A 21339-nucleotide genomic window follows, 5' to 3' on the forward strand; every position below is an offset into this window, starting at 1 on the left:
GAGATGGATCCGGTTTTATCTGTCAAGAACAAGATGGATCCGGCAGAAAACCGGATCCGGCACATCAGGTTTTACAAAACATTTGCCGGATCCGGCATTCCGGCACGACGCCGGATCGCGCATGACGCCGAAAACCTGATGTGTGAAAGTAGCCTAAGAGGGAGACCGATCAGAAGAGAGTTGCAGTAGTCCAGACAAGAATGAATAAGAGCGACAGTAAGAGTCTTAGCAGTTTCAAAGGTGAGAAAAGGTCGGATTCTGGAGATGTTTTTAAGATGCAGGTGACAAGAGCGATTGAGTGATCGGATGTACGGAGTAAAGGAAAGTTCAGTGTCGAATATGACCCCAAGACAGCGGTCATGCTGCTTGGGAGTTATGTTTGAACCCTCCAGGGTTATTTCGATGTTAGGTAGAGTGAGGTTAGTAGAGGGGAGAAACACAAGAAGTTCAGTTTTAGAGAGATTTAGTTTCAGATAGAGGGAGGACATGATGCTAGAGACAGCAGACAGACACTCCTTGGTATTTTGAATTAGGGTAGGGGTGATGTCAGGGGAAGAAGTGTATAATTGGGTGTCATCAGCATAGAGATGATACTGGAACCCAAATCTGCTGATTGTTTGTCCAATAGGGGCAGTGTATAAAGAGAAGAGGAGGGGGCCTAGGACTGAGCCCTGCGGGACCCCGATAGTAAGGGGACAAGAAGAGGAAGAAGAGCCGGAAAAAGATACAGTGAAGGAGCGGTCAGAGAGGTAGGAGGAGAACCAGGAGAGGGCTGTGTCCTTGAGGCCTATAGAGCGGAGCATAGTGAGGAGGAGCTGGTGATCCACAGTGTCAAATGCGGCAGAGAGATCCAGTAGAATCAGCAGGGAGCAATGACCTTTCGATTTAGCTGTTATTAAATCATTAGAGACTTTAGTGAGGGCAGTTTCAGTAGAGTGTAAAGAGCGGAAACCAGATTGTAAGGGGTCGAGAAGAGAGTTATCCGAGAGATAGCGGATTAGACGGGAGTGGACCAGGCGTTCCAGGAGTTTAGAGATGAAGGGAAGGTTAGAGACAGGTCTGTAGTTAGCAGTGCAGTTCTGGTCCAGGGATGGCTTTTTAAGTAAAGGGGTCATGATGGCATGTTTAAATGAGGAGGGAAATATACCTGAAGAAAGAGAGAGGTTAAATATTTTAGTCAGGTGAGTGGTGACCACTGGTGAGAGAGACTGCAGGAGCTGTGAAGGAATAGGGTCACTGTTGCAGGTTGTAGGCCGAGCAGAAGCGAGGAGCTTGGAAACTTCTTCTTCTGAAACAGGCTCAAAGATGTCTAGTGAGCTTGAGGTGCGGCAGGGAAGGGGATCCAGGCACTGAGGAGATAGGGCTGAGATATCCTGATGTATGTGGTTGATTTTTTCTAGGAAATAAGTGGCCAGATCCTCACCGCTGAGGTTGGTGATGGGGGCCTGTACTTTAGGTTTCAGGAGGGAGTTTAAGGTTTCAAAAAGTCGTCTTGGGTTGTTGGATAGTGAGGTGATAAGGGTGGTGAAGTAGGATTGTTTGGCCAGATGAAGGGCAGAGTTATAGGTTTTGAGCATGAACTTATAGTGGATGAAGTCTTCTGCTAAGAGAGATTTTCTCCACTGCCGCTCTGCACACCTCGAGCAGCGCTGAAGAAAGCGTGTTTGCGTTGTGTGCCAGGGCTGCCGTTGTCTGTGTCGGGTCTTTCTGCGTATAGAAGGTGCTGCTTCATCTAGGGCATTCTTCAGTGTATTATTGAAGTGTGACAATGCTGTGTCTGGACAGGAGAGGGTGGAGATGGGGGCTAAAGATGTGTGGAGATTGTCCCTAAGCTGTTGGGTATTAATGGTACGTGTATTCCGATAAGTGTGGTAAGTGGGGGTGTCCCGGGTGAGGAGACAATTCTTGACAGAGAAGGAAAGAAGGTTGTGGTCTGAGAGCGGGAGAGGCGAGTTAGTAAAGTCGTGCAGCGAGCCGGGACGGGAGAAAACCAGGTCCAGAGTATTCCTGTCCTCATGTGTAGGAGAATTAGTAAACTGTGAGAGGCCGAATGAAGAAGTTAGAGAAAGAAGATGAGAGGCAGACTGGGAGAGCGGATCATTGATGGGGATGTTAAAGTCTCCCATGATGAGGGTGGGGATGTCACAGGATAGAAAGTGAGTAAGCCAGGTGGTGAAGTGGTCTAGAAACTGGCGGGAGGAGCCTGGAGGGCGATAAACAACCGCCACTCGTAAGGAGAAAGGCTTAAAGAGTCTGACGGCATGTACTTCAAAGGAAGGAAATGTAAGTGAGGGAACAGGGGGGATGACCTGGAAAGCACATTGTGATGAAAGCAGCAAACCAACACCTCCACCCTGTCTGTTCTCAGGTCTGGGGGTATGTGAAAATTTCAGCCCACCAAACGACAGAGCGGCAGCAGCGGTGGTGTCTGAATGCTGGATCCAGGTTTCTGTAATAGCCAGAAGGTTAAGGGAATTAGAGAGAAAAAGATCGTGAATGTAAGTCAGTTTGTTACACACAGACCGTGCATTCCAGAGAGCACATTGGAAAGTGAGAGGAGAAGGCATGCACTGAATGTTAATAAGATTAGCAGGGTTTCTATATGCAGCTGGAGGAGAGTAACGTATGCTGGTGGAGGGAGGCCCAGGGTTGGGGGAGATGTCACCTGCAGCTATTAAAAGGAGAAAAAACAGAAAAAGCAGGTGGTGGGATGATTTGTATGAACGTTTGGAGTGCTGCATGGTGGTTTTGGATGGTTTGGTGTGGGTAAGAAATGTCAATAGAGCCTCAGAGTTATACATGGGAGAGGGGAAAAGGGAGGGGTGGATATGCAGAGAGTGCACAGAATGTGTAAAAGGGCAGGCGAGTTTTTAGAAAGCAGAGGTGAAGACAAAAAAGCAGCAGGTTGATATGATCAATGCATATGTAGTACGACTGACCAAGAAGCATGCGTGCATGAAAAATTTATGCACCTTACCTGTCTCCTGCCCTGTCCAACTGCATTGTCTAACTGCAAAACACTTGATCCTGTTGCACTTAATATCTTTTGTAAGCGTGAGCCCGCACGCGTGCTATCCCAGCCAGAGCTAAATATATATGAAATGAAATGTCTGCTAGCTTCAGCCACCAAAAGGCCACAATCAGTAATTAACCAATTAGCACAAGGCCAGAGCAGGCATTACTATGCAGGGTAAATAACTAATGCTGGACAAGGCCATCAAACAGAGAAAGGGAAAAAAAAAACAAAAAAAACACCTTTCTACACTTCAAAGCACAAACCAAATAGATAAAAAAAGAAAGACCCACCACAGGAGTGATGGAATGAATTACCATAAAAATATCTGGCAATATATGATGCAGTTCACACTTGTCAGACAGCACACATGGATGATGGAATGAATTACCATAAAAATATCTGGCAATATATGATGCAGTTCACACTTGTCAGACAGCACACATGGATGATGGAATGAATTACCATAAAAATATCTGGCAATATATGATGCAGTTCACACTTGTCAGACAGCACACATGGATGATGGAATTAATTACCTGTGTGAAGAAGAGAAGAGAGGAACATCAGCTTCAATGCATTGTCTAACTGCAAAACACTTGATCCTGTTGCACTTAATATCTGTTGTACGCGTGAGCCCGCACGCGTGCTATCCCAGCCAGAGCTAAATATATTATTATATATATATTATATATTATTATATATTATATTATATATTTATATATATTTATATTATATATTTATTATATATTATATTATATATTATTATATATTATATATATATTATTATATATTATATATTATTATATATATTATTATATACAGTATATATATATATTATTATATTATTTGCAACTCTTTAAAAAGTCGCAAAACCAGAGATTTTGCTCAAATGCACGCCACATATTAACAGACCGTGTGACTATTGTTGGAAACAGGTAAAAGACAAAACTAAAAAAAAACATTTATTTCCGATTTTGTACAAAATTCGTGAATTTGCACCGTAAGAAGAATACGGCGTAAAAATGTCAACGAATACTACAAGGCAACAAAAAAAAGGGATCTCAAAGAAACCGCAGAAGAGGAATCAGGGCTGGAACCTATATATCATTTGTGGGTTCTTCAGCCCCTGATTTTGTCTGGTGGTATTCGTAGCGCACGTGGTTTGAGTCATTTTGCACAAAGTCTGTGATCTTTTTTTTTTTTCTTTTACCATATTTTTTGCGCCTTTTTAAGAGCAAAAATCACATGAACCTTTAAAATGTTGCAAATTCCACTGTAGCAATATCAAGATAGAGCGCCATAAGTTACCCACATACGGCCGTGTTCGTTGACTTTTTTGCACCACGTTCTTCGAAATGGCTCAGACGGGTCATGAATTTTGTGCAAAATCAGAAATGCTTTATATTTTTGTCTTTTAACCTTTTTTTTAAGTGTTTTAGCACAAAAAGTTGCCTGTTTCGCTAAAATGTAAAAAAAAAATTGTACAAAAACTTCTGCTGTGCACATCATCACTTTGTCACTCCAGGGTCGGAACTGGAGCACATTTGCACATAAAAAAATGGCAACTTTTTAAAAAATTGCAATTGTTGAATTCGCCCGAAAGATCTGGAAACCCCAAACGGTACCCACAATGGTGACCATAAAAAAAAAAAAAAAAACACAGGCGGGCACATGTCAAATAGACTTTAGAAAAGGAATAAGGTGCAAATGCAATAAAGAATCGGACCCTATGTTTCATTTTTTGCTCTGCTCCTCCTTTATGCAGGGACCCCCGCTAACCATCATGGCACACGGTCTACTTTTTATCGTTCTCAGATCAGTAAATGAATCCTTCTGATTTTACAACATTTTATTGGAAACATTTTCAGGAAAGTTGAGCAGCAGAAGTCGCACGCAGGAATATAGCAGAAGTGGAGCATGTCACACGTATGTGCGCCCCCCAGCAGGGGAGGAGGGTCCCTTATTAATGCATGCAGCGAAGACCACAAGATGAGGGTCTGCGGCTATATGTCCATCTCTATAGATTCTTCCTTCCATTTACTTCTCTTCTACGTGGAGACTGCGGCTGATACAGTGGAACAGGAACCCGGAGAGGAGCACCAGGGGGGCCCCGGCTGCTGCAAAAATGAAAGACCACCCATAGTAAACATGAAGGTGGGCGTCCGGCGGGCAGCTCTGGCTTCTCTCCAATAAGATGTATTTCTCCAGGTCAGCAGCAAACTCCTTCCACAGGGTGAAGAGGGCGATGAGGAGGGCGAGCAAAACCCCTGAAATGAGAAGACAGGAGCATCAATGACCCCAATACTGATCTGTGCAGTTATCATCTTTGTAGTGCATCGCAGGAGTTGTAGGGATCAGAGAGTAGTCATGTCCTCAGACACTTGATTACTGCATAATAATCAATTGTACTGCTGCCTGGTGTCATGTCTCATACTCCATTCACTTTCAGAGCTTCACTCTTGATTCTCACATTGTTACACCTCAAGCTTGTCCCTTCCCAGACTGAACTATTGCATTCAGAGGAGGGGATAACTTGTGAAGTTCTGCTGTTTTCTCAGGTGTATTCTTTAGTTATATCTAGAGCTGCGCATACACATTATGGCCGGGATCAAACTACCGTGTGTGATGTGAGAAACTCGCACGAGTCTCTCGCACAGGGCTGCCTTCAGGGCATTACTCAGAGGCCAGCATCCGAAGCTGGATGGCGAAGTGGCTGACCATGGATGAGCCCTGTGACATAGCCAGCAGCCAGAACTCGATGTCATGGGTGACTTGCGGTCCCAAGAAGACCTGCTTCAGAGTGGCTAAAAACAGAGAAGCACTCTGCACCACATGATCACCACGCTCCACAGCAGTGTAGCCCACTCCAAAGCCCTGCCTGACAAGAGGGAGATGATAAATCCCACTTTAGCCCGTTCGGAGGGGAATCGTGCAGCTAACAGCGCTAGCTGTATAGTGCACCGACTCACGAAACTTCTACATGAGGCACTATCACCCAAGAACTTCTCAGGCAGCGGGAAGTGGGACAAAGTCGGGGCAGGGATGGCAGTGGTCACACGGGAGACAGCCTCTGTGGCTGCCTGGAGCGCGACCGCAGTAACATCCGCAGCTGAGGCTGAATGCTCAAGAGCCGCCAACCTGACCTCCAGCTGCCGGATGTACACACAGAGTTGCTGTTCGTCTGCCATTAGAGCCAGACTTTGTTGCTAATTTACTGTTAGGGTTGGCGGAACGCACCAAATAAAATATAATAATAAGGTCCACCGTGCAGAAACGGTATACTGCTGCTCGGTAATGACGAACACAGACTGAACACCGGCGGGGTAACCACTGACCTGGTGTGTGCAGGAGCAAACTCTTACTGCACAGAGCCGCAGAACACAAGTGCCAGAGCCTGTTAACCTCACAGGGCTCGGTAAGGTGAACACTAGTTAAGAGACACAGGACTCTGCCCCAAGGACTCAAGGTTAGAGTCCCTCTAGTCCCACTAGTGTTCGACACCACAACTGTGATGCCTGAACTAAATAATATAAATCGCACCACGTGCACACTGCACCATTTCAGTGGATGCCACTAACCACCCAGAGCGGGGACATAAGCGCTTGACTTGCGCATGGCGCCGCTGCAAGAACGCTGCTGCACATGCGGTCCAGTGGTGCCTTGTGCTGACTGGCGCTATCTGGTGCTAACACTCGTGTGGAGAGCAGGATGCTCTGTGGCACATAGATTATGCCACTACTGGCGCTGACTCTATCTCCCTAAACCCTAACTCATACACAACCGAGGGTAGGGGTTTCATAATGAGTCAGTCACCCTGTCTCATACATCCGTCATCACACATACACAACTATCTATTAGAGTCTATATTAGCGCATGGCCGAACGGCCATGCGAACCTTTTATAGCAGCGCCCTTCCGGGACCTTCCTGATGGTCCAATCCGAGCTGCTTGAGGACCTGAGCATGTGACCTCTGACCTCCGATGAGAGGTCATCCCACGGGCATGCTCAGTAGGCTGCAAAAAGGACTTAGTCTCTGGAGCTGCTCGCTGTTGACTAGTGCAGATTGCTAAAGCTGGACTAGAGGTGGCAGCAGCAACCAATCTGATCACACTAGCTAGAGCAAGACAACGGGAACGATGTCTTTGCTGAGCAGCCTCCTCTGCGGTCGGGACTGAATGGGAGACCACAGTAGGCAAGGCTGGGGATTCCTCCTGTGCAGAGGTCGGAATAAGACGCCTAACACAGGGGGCAGGATTGGAGACACAGGAGGCAGGATTGGAGACACTGGGCAGAATTGGAGACAGGGTAGGATTGAAGACACAGGGGGAAGGATTGGAGACACGGAGGCAGACTGAAAGATATGGGGGCAGGATTGGAGACATGGGGGCAGGATGAAAGATATGGGGGAATGATTGGAGACACAGGGGGCATGATTGGAGACACAGGTGGCAGGATGATAGATCAGGGGGCAGGATTGGAGCCAAGTGGCAGGATGATAGCTATGGGGGCAGGATTGGAGTCACAGGGGGCAGGATGATAGATATGGGGGCAGGATTGGAGACACAGGGGGCAGGATTGGAGCCAAGTGGCAGGATGATAGATATGGGGGCTGGATTGGTGACACAGGGGGCATGATGATAGATATGGGGGCAGGATTGGAGACACGGTGGCAGGATGATAGATATGGGGGCAGGATTGGAGACACAATGGCAGGATGAAAGATATGGGGGCAGGATTGGAGACATGAGTGCAGGATTGGAGATATGGGGCAGGATTGGAGACACAGGGGGCATGATTGGAAACATGGTGCAGGTTGGAGACAGATGGGGCAGGATCATGGGGCAGGATTGAGACAGATGGGGCTGGATCATGAGACAGATGGGGCAGGATGGGGAGATCATATGGGGCAGAACGGATGCTTGTGAGGGCAGGATGGGAGAACATATGGCTGGAGCCAGGGATGAGATACATGGGGGCCAGAATTGGAGACATGAGCACAGGACTGGAGACATGGTGGCAGGATATGGGAGCAGGAATGGAGACATGGGGCAGGATCATGGGACAGATGGGGCTGGATCATGAGACAGATGGGGCAGGAAGAGGAGAGCATATGGGGCAGAATGGATGCTCATGAGGGCAGGATGGGAGAACATATGGCTGGAGCCAGGATGGGGGATGTTATTACCATAGGGGCTAATTAAGGGATATTATTACTGCAGCAATGTATTTATTTTATTTTTTGAGTATACTGTTTTAAATGGGGGGAGGTCCTGTTACTGTGCAAAGTGATACTATGTTGCCTTTTTTTCTTCATTTGGTGTAATGTAGAAGTTGGGAAAAAAATAAGTAATGTGTTCTGCAAGCTGTGCTCTAAATATCTTTGTTATTTCCTGCAGAGACGAGCCCTGGCTGGAAGAAGTGACATCAATCCGTGCTGGATGAAGATGAAAGACTTTACCTAGAGGCGTCACTGGTGAGTCAGTGTCTTACCTATACACTAATACTATATACAGTGGTCCTGTCACGTCACCATCAGACTCGGGGCCTGCTGTTCCGCCCTCAGCCACTAGGAGGCGACGGACTGTCACGCCGCCCTCGGGCTCGGGGCCTGCTGTCCAGGCCTCGGCTACCAGGAGGCGCCGGACTGACATGTCATCGTCGAATTCAGGGCCTGCTGTTCCGCCCTCAGCCACTGTGAGGCGCCGTGGCTCGCGCCCGAGTAATGGCGGCAACAGTGAAAGGGCTTCTGCGCAGGCGTCTAGTGGACACAGACTCCGCTCCTCTGTCAGTCATGAAGGGGTTGGTGCATCGTCATCAGGTCTGGTCCTGGGGGCGGTCCTGATGACATCATCAGCCCGGGAGCCTGTGAGGGATAACCTGATCCCTCAAATACCTTTGGACTGGGCTTGCAAGCCGCCGGATATATTCTTGGTTCCCCTGCGTGTTACTGTGTGAATTGCTGTTGACTGACTCTGACTTTTGCCTGGACTTCTGACTCTGCTTCTGCCTAACGATTCTGTACCTCTGCGACTCTCCTGGTTTATGACTCTGACTTCGGCCTGGATTCTGACTCTGCTTCTGCCTAACGATTCTGTACCTCTGCGACTCTCCTGGTTTATGACTCTGGCTTCGGCCTGGAATCTGACTCTGCTACTGTCTACTGTTTTTGTACCGTTGCTGCCTGACTGGTTTAGTCTCGGATATCATTGCCTCTGTGTCCTGTATTGGAACACCTTTCTGGCGACCGTCCTGCTCTGGTCATTGCTCCTATTCAGACAGTGCCTCCTGGGCTCTGCTATAAATCCAGATCCCTGTATAGGGGTAAAGGGTATCAGTGTTTCTCGGGGTGCTGTCTGGCTGCAGTCCAGACCGCAGGCAGACGTCACATTATATCCGGCCCAAAAAAATAAAACTGCTCTTGTGTCTATACTTAACACATATAAAAGCAGTTTTCCTTACCTTTTTTTTTTCTTCCTCCTGACTGAGCTGATTCCTGGCCCAAACACCTGTTACATTGCACAGCCTGGAAGGTCGCTCTCAGGCTCAAGCATGCTGCAGCCTGGAAGCTTCAAGGAAAATGCTGGCTGTTGGAAATCCACATTCCTGGAGCATCGCCCCCTGGACAGCGCTGGGGGTCAGGTATTGCCCGCAAAAGCGGCCAAACAGTTGTTACCAGTTTCCCTTTCTTTTGCTAAGAAACGTCTGTGTGTGAAGGCTTATGTGGATTGTGGTGCTGCCGGCAACCTTATGGATTTTTTATTTGCTAAGAGTCTGGGTGTACCTCTGCTAAAGCTTAAAGTGCCTATTCAGACTATTACAATTAATGGTACATCTATAGACCAGGGAGGCGTGGAATTCATTACTGACGAAATTTCTATGTCAGTGGGGACATTACATAACGAACAAATGTCATTTTTTGTTATACACAATTTATCAGATCCAGTTGTGTTAGGCATGCCATGGTTGCACCAACATAATCCGGTTATTGACTGGCGCATAGGTGATATCGTGCGCTGGAGTCCACGGTGTCAGAATCACTGTATGTCACTGTCAGTGAACCAAGTTAAAATTAAAAACCCCTCCATTCCATATGCATTCGGAGATTATGAAGATGTCTTCTCCATAGTGGAGTCTGAGAAACCACCTCCTCATAGAGAGTACGACTGTCCTATAGACTTGGTCCCTGGTGCCCGTCTCCCTAAGGGGAGAATATTCAACCTCTCGGGTCCGGAGCGTGTAGCCATGAATGACTACATAGCAGACAGCCTATGTAAAGGCTTTATTAGACCTTCCACCTCACCTGTAAGAGCTGGGTTTTTCTTTGTAGAAAAAAAAGATGGTGGACTCAGACCATGCATCGATTATCGTGAGCTGAACGCAATTACTGTAAAAAATCAGTACTCGCTCCCACTCATTCCTGATCTGTTTAATCAGCTACTGGGAGCCCGCTGGTTTACTAAACTTGACCTCCGGGGGGCATATAATCTGGTCCGCATAAGAAGCGGTGACGAATGGAAAACGGCCTTTAATACACCTCTTGGTCACTTTGAGTACCTTGTAATGCCGTTCGGACTCAGTAACGCACCTGCCGTATTTCAACACTTTGTCAATGACATTTTCAGGGACATTTGTGGGGTGTATGTCGTCGTGTATCTGGATGACATTTTGATTTATTCGGCTGACCCTGTGACACATGCTCAACACGTCCGTTCGGTATTGCAGAGACTGCGAAAAAACTCCTTGTATGCGAAATTAGAAAAATGTGTTTTTTTTGCTGAAGAGGTACAGTTCTTAGGATACATGGTCTCAGGCAAGGGGTTTCGCATGGACCCTGCCAAGATTCAACCCATTAAGGATTGGGTGCAACCCAAATCGCTGAAAGCGCTGCAGCGGTTTTTGGGATTTGCGAATTATTACCGCAAGTTTATCAGGGGTTTCTCTGAGATTGCCAAGCCACTCACGGACCTTACCCGAAAAGGGGCGGACGTGACTAATTGGAATCCTGAGGCAACCTGAGCTTTTTCTACACTAAAGGAGTGCTTCGTGGCCAACCCGGTGTTGATTCAACCAAACTTGGACCACCCCTTTATTGTTGAAGTAGATGCCTCCGAAGTCGGAGTGGGAGCAGTGCTCTCGCAAGGCACTGCATCCCTCACTCAGCTTCGCCCATGTGCATTTTTCTCCCGCAAATTCTCTGCCACGGAGGGAAACTATGACGTCGGTAATCGGGAATTACTGGCGATCAAATGGGCCTTCGCGGAATGGCGCCACTTCCTCGAAGGTGCCAAACACAAGGTCACTGTTATTACAGACCACAAAAACCTAACCTACCTAGAGTCAGCTAAAAGACTAAATCCCAGGCAGGCTAGGTGGGCCTTGTTTTTCTCCAGGTTTGATTTTATAATCACCTTCCGCCCCGGGACTAAAAATGTGAGGGCAGATGCCCTCTCTCGCAGTTTCTGCCCCACACAGACCGAGGACTGTGAACCAGTCCCAATATTGGCTAATGGAATCGTCGTGTCGGCAGTGTCTTTGGACCTTCTGGAGGAGATCCATAGGTCTTCAGAGCAAGTTCCTGACACTACGCCCCCCAAAAAATTGTTCGTTCCGGCTAACCTTCGTCTGCAGGTTCTAAAAGAATCGCACGACTCTGTCCTGGCAGGCCATCCGGGTCTCAATAATACCACCAGGTTGGTAACTAGGAACTTTTGGTGGCCGACGGTGGTCAAGGACTGTAAGGACTATGTTTCAGCGTGTGAAGTCTGTGCCCGCGCCAAGTCCCTCCATAGTCGCCCTGCCGGCTGGCTTCAGTCTTTGCCCACCCCTGAGAGTCCATGGACCCACATCTCCATGGATTTCATTACAGACCTGCCGCCATCAGATGGGAAAACTTGTATCTGGGTGGTGGTAGACAGGTTCAGCAAGCAGGGCCATTTTATTCCCCTGTCTGGGTTGCCTAACTCTGAGACTTTAAGTAAGTTGTTTATCCTGCACATTGTACGTCTGCACGGCGTTCCGGCAAATATTGTGTCCGACAGGGGTACCCAGTTTGTCTCGAAGTTCTGGAGGGCATTCTGTAGACGCATTGGTGTGGAGTTGTCCTTTTCTTCGGCATACCATCCCGAAACTAATGGTCAAACTGAGCGTACTAACCAAGCTCTGGAACAATACCTCCGCTGTTATATGTCAGGACATCAGACCGATTGGGTGGAACATCTGCCATTGGCTGAGTTCGCCCTCAATAATCGATATCAAGACTCCATTAAAACTACCCCTTTCTTTTGTAACCTTGGACTACATCCGCGCTTTGGGTCGTTTTCGGCCAGGATGTCGGAGCTCCCTGGGGTGGAGCAAAATATACATCGGCTAAAAACGATTTGGTCTGAGGTTAATTCAAATTTGAAAGGGGCTCAGGTTAGACAGGCTTCGGCTGCAAATAGACGACGATCTAAGGGGCCGCACCTGGGAGTTGGCGACAAGGTTTGGCTCTCTACAAAAAATATCAAGCTTAAGGTACCATCCGCCAAACTAGGTCCCAGGTTCATCGGCCCATACGAAATTATCGAGGTGGTTAACCCAGTAGCCTTCCGCTTAAAACTTCCACAGTCATTCAAATTGCCTAACGTATTCCACAGGTCTCTCCTCAAACCTTATCGTTCTCCCATTCACCCTGTTCAGTCCCCTCCTCCTCCTGTTTCGGTCGGGGGAGCTCTGGAGTATGAAGTCCAGGGTATCCTTGACTCCCACCTTGTGAGGGGCTCAGTACAGTATCTGGTACACTGGAAGGGCTACGGCCCAGAAGAAAGGTCCTGGGTTCCTGCGGGGAACGTCCATGCCAAGGCATTAATTAGGAGATTTCATCTTCTTCACCCTGACAAACCGGGTTTTGAGGGTCCGGAGGCCCCTCCTGGAGAGGGGGGTACTGTCACGTCACTGTCAGACTCGGGGCCTGCTGTTCCGCCCTCAGCCACTAGGAGGCGACGGACTGTCACGCCGCCCTCGGGCTCGGGGCCTGCTGTCCAGGCCTCGGCTACCAGGAGGCGCCAGACTGACATGTCATCGTCGAATTCAGGGCCTGCTGTTCCGCCCTCAGCCACTGTGAGGCGCCGTGGCTCGTGCCCGAGTAATGGCGGCAACAGTGAAAGGGCTTCTGCGCAGGCGTCTAGTGGACACAGACTCCGCTCCTCTGTCAGTCATGAAGGGGTTGGTGCATCGTCATCAGGTCTGGTCCTGGGGGCGGTCCTGATGACATCATCAGCCCGGGAGCCTGTGAGGGATGACCTGATCCCTCAAATACCTTTGGACTGGGCTTGCAAGCCGCCGGATATATTCTTGGTTCCCCTGCGTGTTACTGTGTGAATTGCTGTTGACTGACTCTGACTTTTGCCTGGACTTCTGACTCTGCTTCTGCCTAACGATTCTGTACCTCTGCGACTCTCCTGGTTTATGACTCTGACTTCGGCCTGGATTCTGACTCTGCTTCTGCCTAACGATTCTGTACCTCTGCGACTCTCCTGGTTTATGACTCTGGCTTCGGCCTGGAATCTGACTCTGCTACTGTCTACTGTTTTTGTACCGTTGCTGCCTGACTGGTTTAGTCTCGGATATCATTGCCTCTGTGTCCTGTATTGGAACACCTTTCTGGCGACCGTCCTGCTCTGGTCATTGCTCCTATTCAGACAGTGCCTCCTGGGCTCTGCTATAAATACAGATCCCTGTATAGGGGTAAAGGGTATCAGTGTTTCTCGGGGTGCTGTCTGGCTGCAGTCCAGACCGCAGGCAGACGTCACAGGTCCTGTGTACAATGTCATCAGTGATCACTGTATTACCTTTACATTATACACTATATACAGAACTTCTGTGTACAATGTCACTAGTGATCACTGTATTACATTTACACTGACACTGCATACTAAGTACAGATCTCTGGTGTATAATGGCACATATGTGATATTAGTATTGTGTTTACTTTATTACTGATCAGTATTGTAGTATTCAGTCACAAACTGGTGGTAATATGTTGTCCGGCCATGGTGTGGTGGTATTTGCTCCTTGTATGTGGTATTATTGGTCACCATGTGGTGGTAATATATGGTCTGGTCATGGTGCGGCAGTAGTTGAGCCTTGTATGTGATATTATTCGAGCACTGTCGTTTTAATTTGTGGTCTGGACATGGTGTGGTGGTATTTGTTATTTGTATGTAGTATTTTAGCTCACTATGTGGAGGTAATATGGTGTCTGGTCATGGTACGGTGGTATTTGTCCCTTGCGTGTGATATTATAGGTCATTTTAAAAATATACCTAAATTGTATTGCATATTTTAACAAATGTTTAATAGGTTAGAGTAGGGCCCGACCAAAAGAGTCTACTGTGTCGTGGTGGCGGCTAAAAAAATATTTTGGCCAAAAGAAAGGCTGCTGGCTATATGCGTGATCTTGTGATGGGATCTGTTAATGTGTGATTTATGAGAAGTGCAGCTTTTCCAAGAGGGAGCGGTGGGACTGTGGACAGTTCGAAAGGTGGAGGCAGGGCTGGGGTGGAGCCTGGGTGGAGTCTAAAGGGGGCTCCGAAAATTTTGCAGGTATGGGGCCCCAAAATTCATAGTGGCAGCCCTGCTCTCGCAACAAACCCAGCGCTACCGCCGAGACTCAGGACCGGAGCTGCGGCTACATAGAAATACATGCAGCCGCAGCTCCAGTCCTGAGTGCCGGCGGCAGTGCCGGGTGTTGATGCGAGAGACTCGTGTGAGTTTCTCGCATCACACATGGTAGTGTGATCCCGGCCTATGTCTTATACTCCATTCACCTTCAGAGCTTTATTCATAATTCTGCAAGTTTCACTAATTGAGTGAATTGAATGCAGTGTGAATACTTTACCAAGAATGTAGTGAAGTCTTAGGCTGCGTTCACACGCCGCGTTTTTTTCGCGGCGGTTTTAAATGCGCGATTTTGCTGTGAAAAATAAGCATCCCATGCAATCCTATGGGATTCCGCAATGCTGTGCTAATGCTGCGGTTTTTTCCGCGGTGGAATCGCTTCACGGTAAAAAACGCAGAGAGGCGGGAAGGCTGTGCGGGACGCCGGAAGGTGAGAATAACAATATTTTTTATTTTTTCTATTATTTTTCACATCCTATCTTTTACTACTGATGCTGCATAGGCAGCATCAGTAGTAAAAAGTTGGTCACACTTGTCAAACACTATGTTTGACGAGTGTGACCAACCTGTCAATCAGTTCTCCAAGCGATGCTCCAGATCGCTTGGAAAACGCTAGCATTCTGCAAGCTAATTATGCTTGCAAATCGCTAGTTTTTCCGTGGGAAAATCGCAGGAATTTAAAATGCGATTTTCCCGCTGAATGGAATTCTGGAATTCTCGCAGTAACTTCCACTGGAATTCCGCTACGTGTGAACTTAGCCTAAGGCTTTAAAGGTCCTTACAGATTACATAAATGTTTTCCTGTTGTAAATGTCACTGATCTCCTGAGTCCAGCGTTGTTTTTCTTTTGAAACTGTGTTGCTCTGTTCCTGAGATATTACCCTTTCCTCCCTGTATATAGATCTGGTCTTTGACGCCAAGGGGGTGTGGTCAGTAAGAAGATGCCAATAGAAAAGAGTTGAGTTGAGGACCACAGCCCCTTCACTACAAAGACTAAATTTACTTACAGGGAAGGAGGGTCAATATATCAGGAACATAATGAAGCAAGAACAAATGAAACATAACCTTTTGTAGAAAAATTAAAATCCATACAAGGTCTCCAGAAGGGAGAAAGAGCTGATACTTCAAACTCCTTTTGAAGTAAGACCTCACATTGAAAGAGAAGAAACTAGTTAAAGCTAGGGAGATAAAAACTAATTTCTACAGGGGTGTGTATATATATATATATATATATATATATATATAATTACATGTGTTAGAATCGGATGTGTATTTACTACATGGACGCTGTAAGTTTCCTAATAATCGGGTTAGTAGTGAAAACAGCTGTCGCCTTGTCCATCAATTGCTGGTCATTTCTGTATTGTCTTGATGATTGGAGGCAGCAGAGTTCCATTTCAATGACACAACCCCAGATTCAAGAGAGGAGCGGTTCTCACTAGTGTTGAGCTTTCCGATACCGCAAGTATCGGGTATCGGCCGATATTTGCCGTATCGGAATTCCGATACCGAGTACCGATACTTTTTTAATATCGGATACCGGAATCGGAAGTCCAAAATGCAATGAGCCACTTTTGTGGCTCTGATTGGCTGCCGAAATGACGTCATCATGATGCGCTGTCTGTGCGCATCATGATGCGCCGTCAGTTCGGGCCTTCGGGGGGTCTGTGCCGACTGTCCGGGGGTCTGTGCAGGCTCCGGGGGTCTGTGCCGACTGCCCGGGGGTCTGTACCGGCCTGCCGGGGGTCTGTGCCGGCCTGCCGGTGGTCTGTGCAGGTTCCGGGGGTCTGTGCACGCATCGTCCGATGGGACTACAAGTCCCATCGGGCGATGCCTGCTACCATGACAGTGATTGACACATTAGCCAATGATGGGACAGTAGTAGTCCCATCATCCGGCTAATGTGTTGAATGTAAAAAAAAAAAAATTTACATGCTACATACATGCAACATGCATACTACATGTAACATACATACTACATATATACTACATGCAACATACATACTACATACATGCTACATACATACTACATGCTACATACATACTACATACATAATACATATATACTACATGCATGCAACATACATTCAACATATATACTACATGCATGCAACATGCATACTACATATATACTATATATACTACATGTAACATACATACTACATATATACTACATGCTACATACATGCAACATACATACTACATACTTGCTACATACATACTACATACATAATACATATATACTACATGCATGCAACATACATGCAACATATATACTACATGCATGCAACATGCATACTACATATATACTATATATACTACATGTAACTTACATACTACATATATACTACATGCTACATACATGCAACATACATACTACATACTTGCTACATACATACTACATACATAATACATATATACTACATGCATGCAACATACATGCAACATATATACTACATGCATGCAACATGCATACTACATATATACTATATATACTACATGTAACTTACATACTACATATATACTACATGCTACATACATGCAACATACATACTACATACTTGCTACATACATACTACATACATAATACATATATACTACATGCATGCAACATACATACAACATATATACTAAATGCATGCAACATGCATATTACATATATACTATATATATACTACATGTAACATACATACTACATATATACTACATGCTACATACATGCAACATACACACTACATGCTACATACATGCAACATACATACTACATGCATACTACATACATGCTACATACATATTACATACATGCATGCAACATGCATACTACATATATACTGCATATATACTACATGCATGCAATATACATATATACTACATACAATACATACATATACACATACAGTACATATAACATAGAGTACATACTCACCGTCACTTGTCACTTTGATCCCCGAAGCCATTGTCGCCTGAGGAATAAATATCAAAATAAAAAAACACCAATATACTTACCCCGATCCGCAGAAGTCCACGAACGTCCCACGTCGATCTTGCGTGGAGAACAGCAGCATCAGCTGATGCTACCATTCTCTACCAGCTCCAGGAATACAATGACGGAAGGTAGGTATCCTTCCGCACTGTATTCCTCCACCACTGTAAAAAAAAGTCCCTAGTCTCACTTTATTCCTCAGGCGACAATGGCTTCGGGGATCAAAGTGACAAGTGACGGTGAGTATGTACTCTGTGTTATATGTACTGTATGTCTATATGTATGTATTGTATGTAGTATATATGTATGTTGCATGCATGTAGTATGTATGTAGTATGTATGTAGTATGTATGTTGCATGTATGTAGCATGTAGTATATATGTTGTATGTAGTATGTATGTTGCATGTATGTAGCATGTAGTATATATGTAGTATGTATGTTACATGTAGTATGCATGTTGCATGCATGTAGTATATATGTAGTATGCATGTTGCATGCATGTAGTATATATGTTGTATGTATGATGCATGTAGTATGTAGTATGTATGTTGCATGTATGTAGCATGTAGTATGTATGTAGCATGTATGTAGTATGTAGCATATATGTTGCATGTAGTATATATGTAGTATGTATGTTACATGTAGTAGATATGTAGTATATATGTAGTATGCATGTTGCATGCATGTTGTATGTATGTTGCATGCATGTAGTATATATGTTGTATGCATGTAGCATGTATGTAGTATGTATGTTGCATGTATGTAGCATGCATGTAGTATATATGTTGTATGTAGTATGTATGTAGCATGTATGTAGTATGTATGTAGTATGTAGCATGTATGTTGCATGTAGTATATATGTAGTATGTATCTTACATGTAGTATCCATGTTGCATGCATGTAGTATATATGTTGTATGTATGTTGCATGCATGTAGTATATATGTATTATGTATGTAGTATGTATGTTGCATGTATGTAGCATGTAGTATGTATGTAGCATGTATGTAGCATGTAGTATGTATGTAGCATGTATGTTACATGTAGTATGCATGTTGCATGTATGTAGCATGTATTCTTTTTTTTTTTTTTTTTTTTTACATCCAACACATAGGCCGGATGATGGGACTACTACTGTCCCATCATTGGCTAATGTGTCAATCACTGTCATGGTAGCAGGCATCGCCCGATGGGACTTGTAGTCCCATCGGACGATGCCTGCACAGACCCCCGGAGCCTGCACAGACCACCGGCAGGCCGCACAGACCCCCGGGCAGTCGGCACAGACCCCCGGAGCCTTCACAGTCCCCCGGGCAGTCGGCACAGACCCCCGGAGCCTGCACAGACCCCCGGCAGGCCGGCACAGACCCCCGAAAGGCCCGTACAGACCCCAGAGAGGCTGTACAAGGCAAAAATAGGGTTTTTCTTATTCCGATACCGGAAGTCCCATAGACTTGAATGGGACTTCCTGTATCGGAATCGGCGATACCCAATATTTTTTTTAGATCGGCCGATCCATTCCGATCCGATACTTTTAAGTATCTGACGGTATCGCTCAACACTAGTTCTCACAACAGGAAAAATATTATACATTTGTGGTAAATGACCGCTGAATGCAGCTCTGGATGTAACTGGAGGATACAAAAAGACTTGAAGAAACAGCAGAATTGTGAATACAGCTCATGAATATAAGGATAGATGTAACCCCAGATCAGTAATGCAGCCGGTTTGGTTAATGGCTTACATTGTTGTCAGTTGTCAGGTCAGCAGAGAGGCCATATAAAGTTTGTGCCCCCTACATGTCAGCTACAGTACTTTCAGAGCTTGTAGCCAGAATTCGTCCCCTGTAAACGTTTTACCTACTGAGTGGAAAATCAGTAAAGTGATGTCGTCTGGCCTCCATCCAGCGGGACGCTGCCAAATTAAACTGTCCCCTCCTGTGATAAGGGGCCGCTAATTCATTAAGACGCTGCTCATCTGATGGTTTTCCAATACCCGGAGATTGTTCATCACTTTGGACAAGGACTCCTAGAAGCTTCTCATTTCCCTCTGGGCTCATTCTATTAAAGGGACGTCTGCTCCGGGGATGTACAGAGGACAACGTATTCTGGTCACTTGGGGGTCACTATATATTGGGGCGATGACTGCTATTCCGTAACGTTCCAACCTGAAGTCATACAATGACATCTCATATATCATCCATTAATAATAGACTGTGCAATGTGTCACCAGTGATTGGGCATGTCGCCAGGATCATGGGGCATCACTAGGTGTCAGCACTGGACCAGGGGAGGGGGCAACAGGTGTTATTAGATGACTGAGCAGCTACTAGTACAAGATTAGTCTAATCTCTATATAAATGACAAGTATGTAAAATACTTTGTATTTTAATTCCTTAATATTTCCAAGATCTCTGTTTGCTGTCAGTGAATGAGGAAACTGTCCCTCTACATGGTAAATCCTGCACCTGAGGAGTGGATATAAGGCTATGTGCACACGTAGTTTGGAGAGCTACGGATTTGTAAAAATCCGCAGGTCAAAAGTCCTGCGGTTTACCTGCGGTTTAGCCCTGCGGTTTCACACCTCTACAATGGAGAAGGTGTGAAACCGCAGCGGAATCCGCACAAAGAATTGACATGCTGCGGATTTGAACCCGCAGCAAATCCGCAGCATGTGCACAGCGTTTTTGATTTTACCATTGCAAAGAATGGTACTGTATACTGCAGGAGAAACTGCTGCGGACCCGCAGGGCCTGAAATGCTGCGGAACCGCAGCAGAATCCGCACTGTGTGTATCCAGTGCAGTAACACATCAGAGCAGCTGTAGAAACCTCTGCTACAATGTATCAGTCTGGGGAGGACAGAGCACAACACTGATACATTGTGTCCATATCTCAGCCTGGACAGCTATGGGCAGGATTACTGCCTCAGAAGGAAGCAAGTGTCCTCATTCATTGGCAGCAAGGTGAGATGTTGAAAATGGGGAGGAATAGAAACAAAAAACTTTTCATTTCTACAGAGAATAACCTCATTGAACCTGATATTTCAGAGCCGGGGTTGTGTGCGCAGTGCAGGTGTCTGATTATTGACGAGCTGCTCGTCTGGTCTGGGACAGTCTCTGCTAGGTGCCGGATTAGGCAGGGATCACACTACCGTAGAATACGGGCGAGTGCTCTGCGAGAAAACATTGCATAGCACTCAGCACTGTGTTAGGCTAGTTTCACACTTGCTTTTTTTTGCAGCGCGTTTTTCCCGCAAAAAAACGCATTGAAAAAACGCATACATAAGCATACAACTGCTGCGTTTTTTTCAAGCATTTTTATGAGCATGCATGAAAAAAACGCAGCGTTTTTATGCGTTTGTATGCGTTTTTAGCGCGTTTTTACCGCGTTTGCGTTTTTTTTCCAACATTTTTAGGTGGCCCCTCACACTACCCAAACCATGACTTTACTAACCCTAACCCTGACCCTAACCCTAACCCTGACCCTAACCCTTAACCAAATCATACTTAACCCTAACCCAAACCCTAAACCCTAACTAACCCTGACCCTAACCCTAACCCTAACCCTGACCCTAACCCTTAACAAAACCATACTTAACCCTAACCCTGACCCTGACCCTAACCCTTAACCAAACCATACTTAACCCTAATCCTGACCCTAACCCTAACCCTAACCCTAACC

The 21339-nt window shown here is 46.0% G+C and overlaps 1 protein-coding gene across 1 annotated transcript in view; it reads right to left on the reverse strand.

Moving 5' to 3' along the window:
• Nucleotides 1-4847: 4847 nt before the first annotated feature.
• The window catches only part of LOC141101109 (transmembrane protein 182-like), a 41165-nt gene continuing 24673 nt past the window's right edge, over nucleotides 4848-21339 (reverse strand). Inside the window, exon 5 of the mRNA XM_073589933.1 lies at nucleotides 4848-5283. Within this exon, the coding sequence (XP_073446034.1) occupies nucleotides 5054-5283 (230 nt within the window). The 3' untranslated portion in view covers nucleotides 4848-5053. The remainder of the gene's footprint in view (nucleotides 5284-21339) is intronic.

This window comes from Dendrobates tinctorius, unplaced genomic scaffold (assembly GCF_039654945.1).
Source record: "Dendrobates tinctorius isolate UK_male_01 unplaced genomic scaffold, ASM3965494v1 ptg000114l, whole genome shotgun sequence".
NCBI lineage: Eukaryota > Metazoa > Chordata > Amphibia > Anura > Dendrobatidae > Dendrobates > Dendrobates tinctorius.